General features: G+C 38.8%; 1 protein-coding gene across 1 annotated transcript in view; it reads right to left on the bottom strand.

Annotated features, from left to right (window-relative positions):
- Window positions 1-7,067: 7,067 nt before the first annotated feature.
- The window catches only part of WDR35 (WD repeat domain 35), a 69,366-nt gene continuing 60,860 nt past the window's right edge, over window positions 7,068-15,573 (bottom strand). The window contains exons 25-26 of the mRNA XM_033176748.1: window positions 7,871-8,111; window positions 7,068-7,536 (exon numbers count right to left, since the gene is read on the bottom strand). Of these exons, the coding sequence (XP_033032639.1) occupies window positions 7,386-7,536; window positions 7,871-8,111 (392 nt within the window). The 3' untranslated portion in view covers window positions 7,068-7,385. The remainder of the gene's footprint in view (window positions 7,537-7,870; window positions 8,112-15,573) is intronic.

The raw sequence follows: 15,573 nt of genomic DNA, 5'->3' as shown, positions 1-15,573 counted from the left end.
ATATATGGAGAAAAGGACAGATTATTCAAATGAGTGCTATTGGGAGGATTAGTTAACCATTTGGGGTAAAATACATTTAAGCATTTAAGCTCCCAGTTGACATAATATGCATTCCAGGTGATTTAAGAGATTAAATAAATAAGAAAAAATTTTTTAAGAAAATTTTTTTCAGTTCCCATTTATTTTTGCTTCTTGGGGCAGTGTCATCTTTTCAATATGAAAAAAAACACGAAACAGAAATCTGAAGTACAGGATAGAAGAAAACCAAGTGTGTGTGTGGGGAAGCAACAGCAAAAGGAAGACGAGATGTTGCCACAAAAAAAAAAAAAAAAAATGGAGGGGTAGTTCCCCTCTCCTGTGGGGAATGACTCAAACACTAATGTGGCAGTATACACTATTCTACATAAAGCCAGAGATGTTAATTCTTTTGGGAGATAAGAAAAGGTGGAGATGGCCGGGCGCTGTGGCTTATGCCTGTAATCGCAGCACTTTGGGAGGCCAAGGTGGGCGGATCACCTGAGGTCAGGAGTTCGAGAACAGCCCGGCCAACATGGCAAAAGCCCGTCTCTACTAAAAATGCAAAAAATTAGCCGGGCGTAGTGGCAGGTGCCTGTAATCACAGCCTACTCCACAGTCTGAGGCACGAGAATCCCTTGAACTTGGGTGGAAGTGGTTGGCAGTGAGCTAATTTTTGTATTTTTTGTAGGGATGAGTTTCCCCATGTTGTCCAAGCTAATCTCCAACTCCTGGGTTCAAGACATCTGCCCACCTCAGCCTCCCAAAGTGCTAGGACTACAGGCATGAGCCCCCGCACCTGAGTAGAAATTATGCTTTGTTCTGTTCAAGGAACAACAGGGATATTTATGTATCTAAAAACCAGGGATCTAAGAGGAAAATAGCAGTATATGTAATGAAAATTGGGGGTTTGGGAAGGGGGGTTCTAAATAGGAGTAAGAATCTTAACCTTTTTTGTGCTATGGCACCTTTGCAAGTGTGGTGAAACCTATGTCGTTTCAGTGTTTTCAAGTGTTTTAAAACATAGGATTACAAAGGAAAGCAATTATATTTTTTTAAAAAGTTGGAATATTAACATTTATAAAAAAGTAAAACATATTAACATTAAATATCAAGAACAAATGGCAAACACAAAGCTAGCAGAGGAATAAAATAATAAAAAATCAAAACAGAGATAAAACAGAAAAATGGAATCAACAAAACCAAAAGTTGGTTCTTAAAAAGATTAACAAAAATTAATAAAATTTGGACTAAATTGACTAAGAAAAAAAGACTCACATTACTAAAATCAGAAATGAAAATGGGAACATTACCATCAATTCTACAGAAATAAAGAGGATTATATGAACAACTGTGTGCCGAAAAATGGGACAAACTAGATGAACAAATGCCTAGAAACAAAAAACCTACCAAGATTGTATCATGAAGAAATAGAAAATATGAATAGACCTGTGTATTATTCTGTTCCATGCTGCTAGTAAAGATATACCCAAGACTGGGTTTTTTTTTGTTTGTTTGTTTTTTTGTTTTTTTTTAAAGAGAAAAGAGGTTTAATGGACTCACAGTTCCACGTGGCTGGGGAGGCATCACAATCATGGCAGAAAGCAAACGGCATGTCTTACATGGCGGCAGACAAGAGAGAATGAAAGAACAGTGAAGGGAGAAATCCCTTATTAAACCATCAGATTTTGTGAGACTTATTCACTACCACGAGAACAGTATGGGGGAAACTGCCCCATTATTCAATTATCTCCCACCGGCTCCCTCCCACAACATGTGGGAATTATGGGAGCTACTGTTCAAGATGAGATTTGGGTGAGGACACAGACAAACCATATTAACCTGTAATTTGTAAGGAGATTCAATCAGTAATCTAAAAATAACCTCTTGACAAAGAAAAGCCCTGGACCTGATGGCTGCACTGATGAATTCTGCTAAATGTTTAAGGAAGAACCAACACGAGTCCTTAAACTCTTCCAAAACATTGAAAAGGAAAGAAAACTCTAAATCACTCTATAAAGCGAATACTGCTCTGACACCAAAGCCAAACACAGACACTAGAAGAAAACTGCAAATCAATATCATTTATGACTTTGATGCAAAAATCCTCAATAAAATACTACCAAATTGAATTTAGTAGCATATTTAAAGGATTATACACCATGACCAGGTGGAATTTATTCCTGGAAATGCAAGGATAATTCAACACATGAAAATCAATAGCAGTTGAGGAAAAAAATCAATGTAATACGGCACAGTAACAGAATGGAGGGAAAAAACTTTATGATCACCTCCATTTAGGTAGAGAAAGCATTTGACAAAATTCAAAACCCTTTCATGACAAAAACACTCAAGCAGGGAATAGAAGGGGTCTGCCTCCACATAATAAAAGACGTGTATAAAACACAGTGAACATCATATTCAATAGTGAAAAACTGAAAGCTTATCCTACAAAATCAGGAACAAAGCAAGGAAGCTCACTTTTGTACTCCTATTCAACACAGCACTGGAAGTTCTAGCCAGAGTAATTAAGCGAGAAAATAATTTAAAAATAAGTCATCCACATTGGAAAGGAAGAGGTAAAATTATCTCTTCACAAATGATATGCTCTTACATATAGATAACACTAAAGATTCCATTTAAAAATGGTTATAACTAATAAATGAATTCAGCAAGGTAGGAGGATATGAAAGTAGGAGGATATGAAAGTAGGAGGATATTAAATCAACATGCAAAAATCAATTGCATTTTTATTCACTAACGATGAAGCTATCCCAAAAGGAAATTAAGAAAATTCCAGCCAGGCACGGTGGCTCACACCTATAATCCCAGCACTTTGGGAGGCCAAGATGGGTGGATCACTTGAGGTCAGAAGTTTGAGACCAGCCTGGCCAACATGGCAAAACCCTGTATCTATGAAAAATACAAAAATTAATCACATGTGGCAGGCACCTGTAATCCCAGTTACTCAAGGGGCTGAGGCAGGAGACTCACTTGAACCTGGGAGGTGGGGGTTGCAGTGAGCCAAGATTGTGCCTCGCACCACTGCACTCCGGCCTGGGCAACAGAGCAAGACTCCCTCTCAAAAAAAGAAAGAAAAAAGAAAACAATTCCGTCTACAGTAACATCAAAAACAAACAAAAAAAAATTTAGGAATTAACCAAGAAAGTAAAAGATTTGTACAATTAAAACTATAAAACATTGCTAAAAGAAATTAAAGAAGACATAAATGGAAAGACAGCTCATGTTCATGGATTAGAAGACAATATTGTTTAGATGTTAATATTATATAAACCAATCTTCAGATTCTATGGAATCCTTATCAAAATCCCAATGATGTTTCTGCAGAAATAGAAAACCATCCTAAAATTCATATGGAATTACAAGGGCTCTCAAATAGCCAAAACAATTTTGGAAAAAGAACAAAGTTTAAGTACTCACTCCTAATTTCAAAACTTACTACAAAGCTACCTTACCCAAAACAAGTGTGTTACTGGCATAAAGACAGTTTTTTAAACAAATGGTGCTAGGAAAATTGGATATCCACTGCAAAATAATGAAGTTGACTGTTACAACACATACAAAAATTAAATCAAAATGGATCATGACCTAAATGTAAGAATTAAAATTACGAACTCTTAGGAAAAAACATATGGCAAAAACTTAGCAACACTGAATTTGGCAATGATTTTGTGAATATGACATCAGTGGCGCAGGCAACAAAAGAAAAAACTAGACAAACTGGGCTTGATGAGAATTTAAAAACTTTTGTGTATAAAAAACACCATCAGAGGCCGGGCGCGGTGGCTCAAGCCTGTAATCCCAGCACTTTGGGAGGCCGAGATGGGCGGATCACGAGGTCAGGAGATCGAGACCATCCTGGCTAACACGGTGAAACCCCGTCTCCACTAAAAAATACAAAAAACTAGCCGGGCGAGGTGGCGGGCGCCTGTAGTCCCAGCTACTCGGGAGGCTGAGGCAGGAGAATCGCGTAAACCTGGGAGGCAGAGCTTGCAGTGAGCTGAGATCCGGCCACTGCACTCCAGCCCGGGTGACAGAGCCGAGACTCCGTCTCAAAAAAAAAACACCATCAGAGTAAAAAAGCAACCCACGGAATAAAACAAAATATTTACAAATCATATATCTGATAAGGGATTAATACCCAGAATATATAAAGAACTTCCAAAAACAACAACAACAAAGCAAAACAACCCAATGTAGAAATGGGCAAAGGATTTGAATAGACTTTTCTCTAAAGAAGATACACATATGGCCAATAAGAACATGAAAAAATGTTCAATGTCACTAATAATTAGGAAAATGCAAATCGAAGCTACAATCAAATACCACTTCTCACCATTCCAGTAGGATGGAAACTATTAAGAAGAAATAAGTGTTGGTGAGAATGTGAAGAAACTGGAATCTTTGTGCACTATTGGTGAGAATGTAAAATGGTGCAATCACATGGTATGACACTTCTTCAAACACTAAGAATAAAATTACTATTTGATTCAGCAATTCCACTTCTAAGTATATACCCAAAATATCTGACAGCATGGTCTTAAAGAGATATTTACATATCCAGGTTCATAGCAGTATTGTTTGCACTAGGTAAAAGGTGGAAGCAATCCAAGTGTCTATCAACAGATGAGTGGATAAGCGAAATGTGGTATACTCATACAATGGAATATTATTCAGTCTTTAAAAGAATGGAAATTCTGCCACATGCTACAACATGGATGAACCTTGAGGACATTACATGAAGTGAATTAAGCCAACCACAAAAAGCCTGAATGATTCCATTTTTATGAGGTACCTAGAGTAGTCAAATTCATAAAGACAGAAAGTAGAATGTGGTTGCCAGGGACAGCTTTAATGGGGATAGGGAGTTATTGTTCAATGAGCATACAGTTTCAGTTTTGCAAGATAAAGAATTCTGGAGATGGATGGATGGATGGTGGTGGTGGTGGTGGTAGTGGTGAAATATGTACAATATGAATGTACTTAATAAATATAGTTAATTCCACTTTAACTGTACACTTAAAATGATTAATATAGGCAAGGTGCACGAGTTCATGCCTGTAATCCCAGCACTTTGAGAAGCTGAGGTGGGAGGATTACTGTGCTCAGGAGTTTGAGGCTGCAATGAGCTATGACTGTGCCACTGCACTCCAGCCTGGGCGACAGAGCTAGACCATGTCTTGTAAAATATTAAATTTAAAAACAACTAAAAATGGTTAAGATAGTAAATTTTATGCTATGTGTATTTCATCACATAAAAAATAGGGAAAAATCAAGTGGCAAGTGTGTTTTCTATAAGAGATCGTCACAACAACATTGCATTGAAGTCATTATTACTGTATTTCTATTAATTGATTTTGTTGCATCCACTGCAGTTTCTGCTTTATAAAGGTGGCTGCTATGAGCATAGATATTAGGTGTTATGTCTACAGATACTCTTACATGTTACATTGTTATTGTGAATAGCAGTTTTTAGCATTATCAAGTATTCTTGCTTGTAGTACTTAACTCACCACATCAACAAATTGAAGAAAAATCTCAACAGATGTAGAAAATTCAGTTAATAAAATTCAACTCCCTAGCAAACTAGGACAAGAAGACATACTTATTAAAACCTACCAACAGAATGTCTACAGAAAATATAATAAGCAATGATTTCTTAAAATATTGAAAAATTTCCTTTGAGATTAAGAATAAGACAAGGATACCCAGTATCATCACTTTAATTATTCAGCATTGTTTTGGGTATCCTAGCCAATGCAATAAGATGATAAAAAAAATAACAGATATGACAATTGAGAAGTATTTTTTTTAAAAAAAAGCAGTCATTAAGCACGGTTATATGGTTGTATATGTAGAAAAGAAGTGCAAAGGACTGAGAGTGACAAAACATTTTTGAAGAAGAAAAACAAAGTAGGACTTGTACCAGATAGCAGGACCTATTTTAAAAACTATAATAACTGAGACATTCTGCTTTGGGCCAAAGAAAGACAAACAGATCAATGGAACAGAAAAAGAAACCAGAAATTGGTACCTGCATATATGGACTTGCTTTTTTGTTTTTTTTTTTTTCATATAATTGCACATCAGTGTGGAAAGGGTGGACTTCAATCAGCTGGAGGTATAATTTAATTTTTTTTAACTTTAGAGAAATATCTTAGGAGCTGATAGCTCTCATTATAAAGACATAATACAGAGCCCACTATCTATCTTAAGCTCATCTAGGCTCTAAATCTCTTCTTATAGCTCACTATTCCCAATCTGCAACATGCTGAACTTGCCTGGGTCTCTATAAGACAAAAACATCAGATTGAGAAAGTGCATTGCAGCTGCAATAACAAAGTTTCGTATCTCTGTGTATTGCCTCTACTAAAGGTAAGCCAAACCTTAATAAAATAATCTTGATGAAATAGTGCAAAGTTCTGTCTTTAGCCACAAAATGGGAATTAATGAGAAATAAACAGAGAACATTATTAGCTATATACAAGACATAAGAAATGGTCCATTACAGATCACAACTGTTTATCTTCTAAATTAATAATGCATGAAAACAGATGCGTATCAAGAAAGAATCACTCCCTCAACAATACTTGTGTAAATGAAGGGTCCAGCTTAGTGACAATGTTTCAGTAGAAGCTATAACTACAAAATGGATATTTGGGTTTGTTATTTTCATTATAAATAGAGCCAAGTTTTCTGCACAATCATATGAAAGTGTAAATTCCAAATGCCATCTCTTCAATGAAACTAAAAGGACAGGTTTTAAAATAGAAGAATAGGGCTATTAGAAACAATTTAGATTGCAAAAAAATGTCTTAAAATGCCATCGCCTCACTTCTGAATATATAATAAAGAAGACATTCAACGCTTATTTAATTAACTATGGCTACAGAGAAAGCTCATTTCACTATTACAATTGTTTAACTTCCTTGTAACATGGGTTATAAAAATTCTCTAAATTCAACTTTGCCCCACTCCCATGCCTCCCCCACTCCCCACTCCCTTCAATTTTTTTAACGAATTCAGTTACCTTGACACTGTAAGAAAAATATTTATTTGGAATATTCCCATGGTATCATGTAACCAAATACAAGATAGACAAAAGAGAGAGGGAGACAGAAAATATGGTTGATTTTCATACATTTATATGAAAATCAGCCTTATTATTTCACAGTTGTATTGCCTTAAAAATTATTTTATTAACATGTATTTTGTGCAAAAATTCAACTATAAATAATGAGGCTTATTTTCATACAAAACTCATAGAAATAAACCTTATTACACATACAGCATATAGCCATTTATTGATGTTACCTATATTTTACGGTTATATACAGTTTATCATTCCTTTATCCCACTGGACTATGGCATAAGGGACAGAAGCTGTAGTGGCTTATTTCCTGAGCAAGGACACCATGCTTGCATACACTGCACATCCAGAACTGATCCTCAGTGATCGGGCTTCCTGTGGCAACGCATGTTGGCAGTTTCCCTTCTCCACTGTAAAACAAGGGGAGAAACAATTCATTATACTTTAAAACTTCTCATTAGTCTAACTTAAATTATTTAATACACTTAAAAAAATCTAAAGAATAAAAATTCCAAGATTAATGTCAAATACTTTCATTTAAAAAAGTTTTTTCAAGAAAAAACCTTTCTTACAATGAAAAAATAAAAGCATGAATACACTTGTAAGAATAAATAAAATAGGGTATAATGTTAATGTGAATTGCTTCAAAATTTAGCGCTTTACTTCCTACATTAAACATTGTACATGTAGAAATCCAAGCTTCTAATAAGGTAGAATGACATCCACTAATTAAAATTAGCCTACCCTTCCATAAGGCTGCCCAATTCAGGTTTTCTGTTATCTTTTGGAGCATGTTTGGTGAATATTTCTAAAGCGAGGTCTTCATACTGCTGTTTCTGTTCTGAACTGAGGGTCTCTAAAGATTCAAGTTTAATGAAAGCTTTTGAACAACTCCCAAAGGCTCTGCTGGCGCATGCGCAGAGTGCTAGCAGAGAGTAGATCTCCACAGGAGGGATGATGTCTTCATAGTCTTTCAGATGAAGAGCTAAGAAAAACAGGACAATTTGGGTTTTTAAAAATAATTATTATGATATTATGAACATGCATAAGGAAGAATCTAAGTTAAGGTGTTTTCGTTGAACTTGCATGAACAAACTGAAAGCAAACAGTGTTGAGAGATGGGAGCACTAGGAGGAGGAACTAGGCTACATGATATCCAAGGGTCTGTGAAGCTGGCTAACAGCTCATCCTGTGAAAAGATGCTACCAAATGCTACACATGGCTGTGCCAGCTCAGAAATACACACATACACACACACACACAAAATTTTGGTGTCAATTTTTCTTCAATTTATGTTAGAAATTTCTGTGGCACTTCAGAAACAGCAAATGAGTATTATACTATGTTAATCATAAACTGCAAGATAATACCAGGTTTCCTTTTGTTAAAAAAAAAAAAAAGCAAAACAATATAAGCAAAAAAGTATAAAATAATATGTTTTTTTCTTTGTGTTTCTCTGGACAGATTATTGCTTTTGTATTACTGATTTTGTCGTTTGTCTCACTGAAACAATAGGATTTTGTGAAAATGAGTCTCCAAGTTGTCAGTTCAGACAATTCGAGTTACAGCATCTTATTTGCAATTATACTGGAGATAAAAATCTTTCTTTAAAATGCACTGTAGACTTGGGCCTGTCAGGGGTGGGGGACTAGGGGAGGGTTAGCATTAGGAGAAATACCTAATGTAGATGATGAGATGATGGGTGCAGCAAACCACCATGGCACATGTATACCTATGTAACAAACCTGCACGTTCTGCACAGGTACCCCAGAACTTAAAGTATAATAAAAAAATGCAGACTTAATATTCGATTTAATATTAAGATAGTATTAGACTTGACATTAGATTCATAATCAATTTGTATCTTTTTCTTCTCTAGACCTTGGAATCTTAAAAATACTCGTTATAGTATACCAAAAATTTCATAAAACAAGCTTAAAACAATATATTCGTGTGTTTTACAATCAGAATCCTATAAACTGGTTCTGGGGTCAAGTATTTACAACAAAGTTTAGTAGAAGAAATGTATATAAAATGTAATCATTCAGTTATAATAAACCGTATCCTCTAATTTCATATCCAAAGCATAATAGGTTCAAGGGTAATACTTTACAGGTCATATATTGTTTCAGATCATTTTACCACTGAGAAAAAAAAAATGAGGCATATAGAGATCTTCACCCAGTAGGTGAAGCATCTCAAGTTAAAGATCTAACTGTTCTTTTAAGTCTAAAAATAGTGTATAAACTGAATACAATACAGCTATTTTAAACAGTGTATAATTTATATCATATACTAGTCAAAACTAATGAAGGTCAGTTATAAAATAAAAATAGAAAAATAATTTTTATATGTAATAACCAATTAAAAAAAAATTTACAACCTCATTGTTAATGACAACAATGTTATCATTAACATTGTTAATGTTAGGAATAAACTGAAAAATAAACGTTTAGAGCCAGCAAGAAGAAAACTACAAATCTTTAGAAACACAGATACACAAGTGATTTCTAAAATGGACATTTCTGACAAATATCACATGTTCTCACTCATATGTGGGATCTAAAAAAGTTGACCTTGCAGAGCTTGCAGTGAGCCGAGATTGCGCCACTGTACTCCAGCCAGGGCGACAGAGCAAGACTCTGTCTCAAAAAAAAAAAAAAGTTGACCTTGGCTGGCAACATGGCTGAATAGGAACAGCTCCCAGCAAGATCGACGCAAAGGTGGGTGATTTCTGCATTTCCAACTGAGGTACCAGGTTCATCTCATTGGGACTGATTGGACAGTGGGTGCAGCCCAAGGAGGATGAACCAAAGCAGGGTGGGGAGTCACCTAACCTGGGAAGTGCAAGGGGATGGGGAAATCCCTCTCCCAGCCAAGGGAAGCCATTAGGGATTGTACCATGCACTCCAGCCCAGCACTTTTAACACAGTCTTCGCAACCTGCAGACCAGGAGATTCCTTCCGGTGCCCACGCCACCAGGGCCCTGGGTTTCCAGCACAAAACTGGGCAGCCGTTTGGGCTGACACTAAGCTAGCTGCAGGAGTTTTTTTTCATACCCCAGTGGCGCCTGGAACACCAGCGAGACAGAACCGTTCACTCCCCTGGAAAGGGGGCTGAAGCCAGGGAGCCAAGTGGTCTGGCTCAGCAGGTCCCACCCCCATGGAGCCCAGTAAGCTCAAGATTCACGGGCTTGAAAGTCTCGTGGTTAGCACAGCAGTCTGAGCTCAACCTGGGATGCTTGAGCTTAGTGGAGGAAGGGGCATCCACCATTGCTGAGGCTTGAGTAGGTGGTTTCACCCTCACAGTGTAAACAAAGCTGCTGGGAAGTTGAAACTGGGCGGAGCCCACCCCAGCTCGGCAAGGCCCCTGCAGCCAGACTGCCTCCTCTCTGGGCAGGATAACTCTGAAAAAAAGCCAGCAGCCCCAGTCAGGGACTTATAGATAAAACTTCCACCTCCGTGGGACAGAGTACCTGGGGGAAGGGGCAGTTGTGGGCACAGCTTCAGCAGACTTAGATGTCCCTACCTGGCAGCTCTGAAAACAGCAGCGGATCAACCAGCACCGCGTTCGAACTCTGATAAGGGACAGACTGCCTCCTCAGTGTGTCTCTGATCCCCGTGTATCCTGACTAGGAGACACCTCCTAGTGGGTTCCTGACCCCCGTGTATCCTGACTAGGAGACACCTCCCAGTAGGGGCCAACAGAGACCACATACAGGAGAGCGTTGGCTGGCATCTGGCAGGTGCCCTCTGGGACAAAGCTTCCAAAGGAAGAATAGGCAGCAATCTCTGCTGGTCTGCAGCCTCCACTGGTGGACCTCCAGCAAACTCCAGCAGACCTGTAGCAGAGGGGCCTGACTGTTGGAAGGAAAACTAACAAACAGAAAGGAATAGCATCAACATCAACAAAAAGGATGTCCAACTCAGAGACCCCATCCGCAGGTCACTGACTTCAAAGACCAAAAGCAGATAAATCCATGAAGATGGGGAGAAACCAGCACAAAAAGGCTGAAAATTCCAAAAACCAAAATGCCTTTTCTCCTACAAAGGATCACAACTCCTCACCAGCAAGGGAACAAAACTGGATGGAGAATGAGTTTGATTAATTGACAGAAGCAGGTTTCAGAAGGTGGGTAATAACAAACTCCTCCCAGCTAAAGGAGCATGTTCTAATCCAATGCAAGGAAGCTAAGAACCTTGAAAAAAGGTTAGACGAATTGCTAACTAGAATTACCAGTTTCGAGAAGAACATAAATGACCTGATGGAGCTGAAAAACACAGCATGAAAACTTTGTGAAGCATACATAAGTATCAATAGCCAAATTGATCAAGCAGAAGAAAGGATACCAGAGATTGAAGATCAACTCAATGAAATAAAGCAAGAAAACAAGATTAGAGTAAAAGGAGTGAAAAGACATGAACAAAGCCTCCAAGAAATATGGGACTATGTGAAAAGGCCAAATCTACGTTTGATTGGTGTACCTGAAAGTGATGGGGAGAATGGAACCAAGCTGGAAAACACTCTTCAGGATATTATCCAGGAGAATTTCCCCAACCTAGCAAGGCAGGCCAACATTCAAATTCAGGAAATATAGAGAACACCACAAAGATACTCCTTGAGAAAAGCAACCCCAAGACACATATTGTCAGATTCACCAAGGTTGAAATGAAGGAAAAAATGTTAAGGGCAACCAGAGAGAAAGGTCGGATTACCCAAAAAGGGAAGCCCATCGGACTAACAGCAGATCTCTCAGCAGAAACCCTACAAGCCAGAAGAGAGTGGGGGCCAATATTCAACATTCTCAAAGAATTTTCAACCCAGAATTTCATATCCAGTCAAACTAAGCTTCATAAGCAAAGGAGAAATAAAATCAATGTGCAAAAATAACAAGCATTCCTCTACCCCAATAATAGACAAACGGAGAGCCAAATCATAAGTGAACTCCCATTCACAATTGCTACAAAGAGAATAAAATACCTAGGAATACAATTTACAAGGTATGTGAAGGACCTCTTCAAGGAGAATTACAAACCACTGCTCAACAAAATAAGAGAGGACACAAACAAATGGAAAAACATTCCATGCTCATAGAGAGGAAGAATCAATATCATCAAAATGGCCATACTGCCCAAAGTAATCTACAGATTCAATGCTATCCCAATCAAGCTACTAGTGGCTTTCTTCAGAGAATAAGAAAAATCCTTTAAATTTCATATGGAACCAGAAAAGAGCCTGCATAGCCAAGACAATCCTAAGCAAAAAGAACAAAGCTGGAGGCATCACTCTACCTGACTACAAACTATACTACAAGGTTACAGTAACAAAAACAGCATGGTACTGGCACCAAAACAGATCTATAGACCAATGGAACAGAACAGAGGCCTCAGAAATAATGCCAAACATCTATAACCATCTGATCTTTGACAAACCTGACAGAAACAAGAAATGGGGAAAGGATTCCCTATTTAATAAATGATGTTGGGAAAACCGGCTAGCCATACGCAGAAAGCTGAAACTGGATCCCTTCCTTACACCTTATACAAAAATTAACTCAAGATGGATCAAAGACTTAAACATAAGACCTAAAACCATAAAAACCCTAGAAGAAAACCTAGGCAATATCATTCAGGACATAGGCATGGGCAAAGACTTCGTGACTAAAACACCAAAAGCAGTGGCAACAAAAGCCAAAACAGAAAAATGGGATCTGACTAAACTAAAGAGCTTCTGCACAGCAAACAAACTATCAACAGAGTGAACTGGCAACCTACAGAATGGGAGAAAACTTCTGCAATCTACCCATCTGACCAAGGGCTAATATCCAGAATCTACAAAGAACTTAAATTTACAAGAAAAAAGCAAATAACCCCATCAAAAAGTGGGCAAGGGATATGAACAGACACTTCTCCAAAGAAGACATTTTTGCACCCAACAAACATATGAAAAAAAGCTCATCACTGGTCATTAGAGAAATGCAAATCAAAACCACATTGAGATACCATCTCACACCAGTTAGAATGGTGATCATTGAAAAGTCAGGAAACAACAGATGCTAGAGAGGATGTAGAGAAATAGGAACACTTTTACACTGTTGGTGGGAGTGTAAATTAGTTCAACCATTGTGGAAGACAGTGTGGCGATTCCTCAAGGATCTAGAACTAGAAACACCATTTGACCCAGCAATCCCATTACTGGGTATATACCCAAAGGATTATAAATCATTCTACTATAAAGACACAAGCACATGTATGCTTATTGCAGCACTGTTCACAATAGTAAAGATTTGGAACCAACCCAAATGCCCATCAATGATAGACTGGATAAAGAAAATGTGGCACATATACACTATGGAATACTATGCAGCCATAAAAAAGGATGCATTCATGTCCTTTGGAGGGACATGGATGAAGCTAGAAACCAAGATTCTCAGCAAACTAACACAAGAACAGAAAACCAAACACCACAGATTCTCACTCATAAGTGAGAGTTGAACAATGAGAACACACAGACACACGGGCAAGCCATCACACACCGGGGCCCCTTTGGGGGTAGGGGGCTGGAGGAGTGATAGCATTAGGAGAAATACCCAATGTAGATGACAGGTTGAAGGGTGCAGCAAACCACCATCGCATGTGTATACCTATGTAACAAACCTGCACATTCTGCACATGTACCCAGAACTTAAAGTATAATTTTTAAAAATGTATAAATTTAGTTTCATGAATGTTGGGAATAGGCCTCCCAAAATCTGGTCATAAACAGGCCCCAAACCTGACCATAAACAAAATCTCTGCAGCACTGTGACATGTTCATGATGGCCATAACACCCACGTTGGTAGGTTGTGGGTCTACTGGAATGAGGGCAAGGAACATCTGGTTCGGCCCAGGGTGGAAAACCTCTTAAAGCCATTCTTAAACCACAAACAATAGCATGAGCAATCTGTGCCTTAAGGACATGCTCCTGCTTTAAATAACTAGCCAGACCCATCCCTTTATTTCAAGCCCATCCCTTGTTTTCCATAAGAGATACTTTTAGTTAACTGAATATCTATAGAAACAATGCTAATGACTGGCTTGCTGTTAATAAATACGTGGGTGAATCTCCGTTGGGGCTCTCAGCTCTGAAGGCTGTGAGACCCCTGATTTCCCACTTCACACCTCTACATTTCTGTGTGTGTGTCTTTAATTCCTCTAGCGCCACTGGGTTAGGGTCTTCCCAACCAAGCTGGTCTTGGCAAGTGGCGTCCATCGTGGGGGCTTGAATCCAGGTTGAAGGGTCACCGGAGCGACGGCTGGAGAACATGGAACTAGCTGGAGGACACCCAAGTACTCTTAAAGCAATCCCTGTGGTAAGAAGGGGAGCTCGGAAGCATCGTGGTTTAAGAATGCCTTTAAGAGGCCGGGCGCGGTGGCTCAAGCCTGTAATCCCAGCACTTTGGGAGGCCGAGACGGGCGGATCATGAGGTCAGGAGATCGAGACCATCCTGGCTAACACGGTGAAACCCCGTCTCTACTAAAAATACAAAAACTAGCCGGGCGAGGTGGCGGGCGCCTGTAGTCCCAGCTACTCGGGAGGCTGAGGCAGGAGAATGGCGTAAACCCGGGAGGCGGAGCTTGCAGTGAGCTGAGATCCGGCCACTGCACTCCAGCCTGGGCGACAGAGCGAGACTCCGCCTCAAAAAAAAAAAAAAAAAAAAAAAAAAAAAAAAAAAAGAATGCCTTTAAGAGTAACAATGTGACAAGTGTTGGCTGTGGTTTGTTCCACCTTGGTTTTCACATTGATGAGGAGGAGGAAGGACAGTATAATGAAGTAACAGAAGAGGTTACAGAGCAAGTTTATTGACAGCTAAAGCTAAAGCTGTAAAGGAGGGAGAGGTTCATCCCTACCCTTCTGCACCCGCTCATTATTATTTTGAAGAAAATGACCCTCCAAATCTTTCTTTTCCAGAGGACACTGGGCAAAAAGTAGTTGCCCCAGTGACTGTTCGAGCAGCGCCTCAAGCGACCACTCTTAGTTCTATTCAGGCAGGAATTCAGCAAGCTAGACGAGAGGGTGATTTAGAGGCTTGGCAGTTCCTTGTTAGAATACACACCCTAGAACAACAGGGAAATATCACAGTTACATTTGAGGCTTTTCCTTTTAAATTACTCAAAGAATTTAAACAAGCTATAAATCAGTATGGACCAGGTTCTCCTTTTGTAATGGGACTGTTAAAGAATGTTGCTGTTTCCAGTCAGATGATTCCTACTGACTGGGACACTCTTACTCGAGCTTGTCTAACTCCTGCTCAGTTCTTAAAATTTAAAATTTGGTGGGCAGATGAAGCTTCCATTCAGGCTGCTCACAATGCCCAGGCTCAACCTCAAATTAATATAACTACAGACCAACTTTTGGGGGTTGGCAGCTGGGCTGGTTTAGATGCACAACTGGTCATGCAGGATGA

The sequence above is a fragment of the Trachypithecus francoisi genome, unplaced genomic scaffold, assembly GCF_009764315.1.
Source record: "Trachypithecus francoisi isolate TF-2019V2 unplaced genomic scaffold, Tfra_2.0 Lachesis_group17, whole genome shotgun sequence".
Lineage (NCBI taxonomy): Eukaryota > Metazoa > Chordata > Mammalia > Primates > Cercopithecidae > Trachypithecus > Trachypithecus francoisi.
Note: the sequence above shows the minus strand (reverse complement) of the source record. Positions and strands in the feature narration are given on the sequence as shown.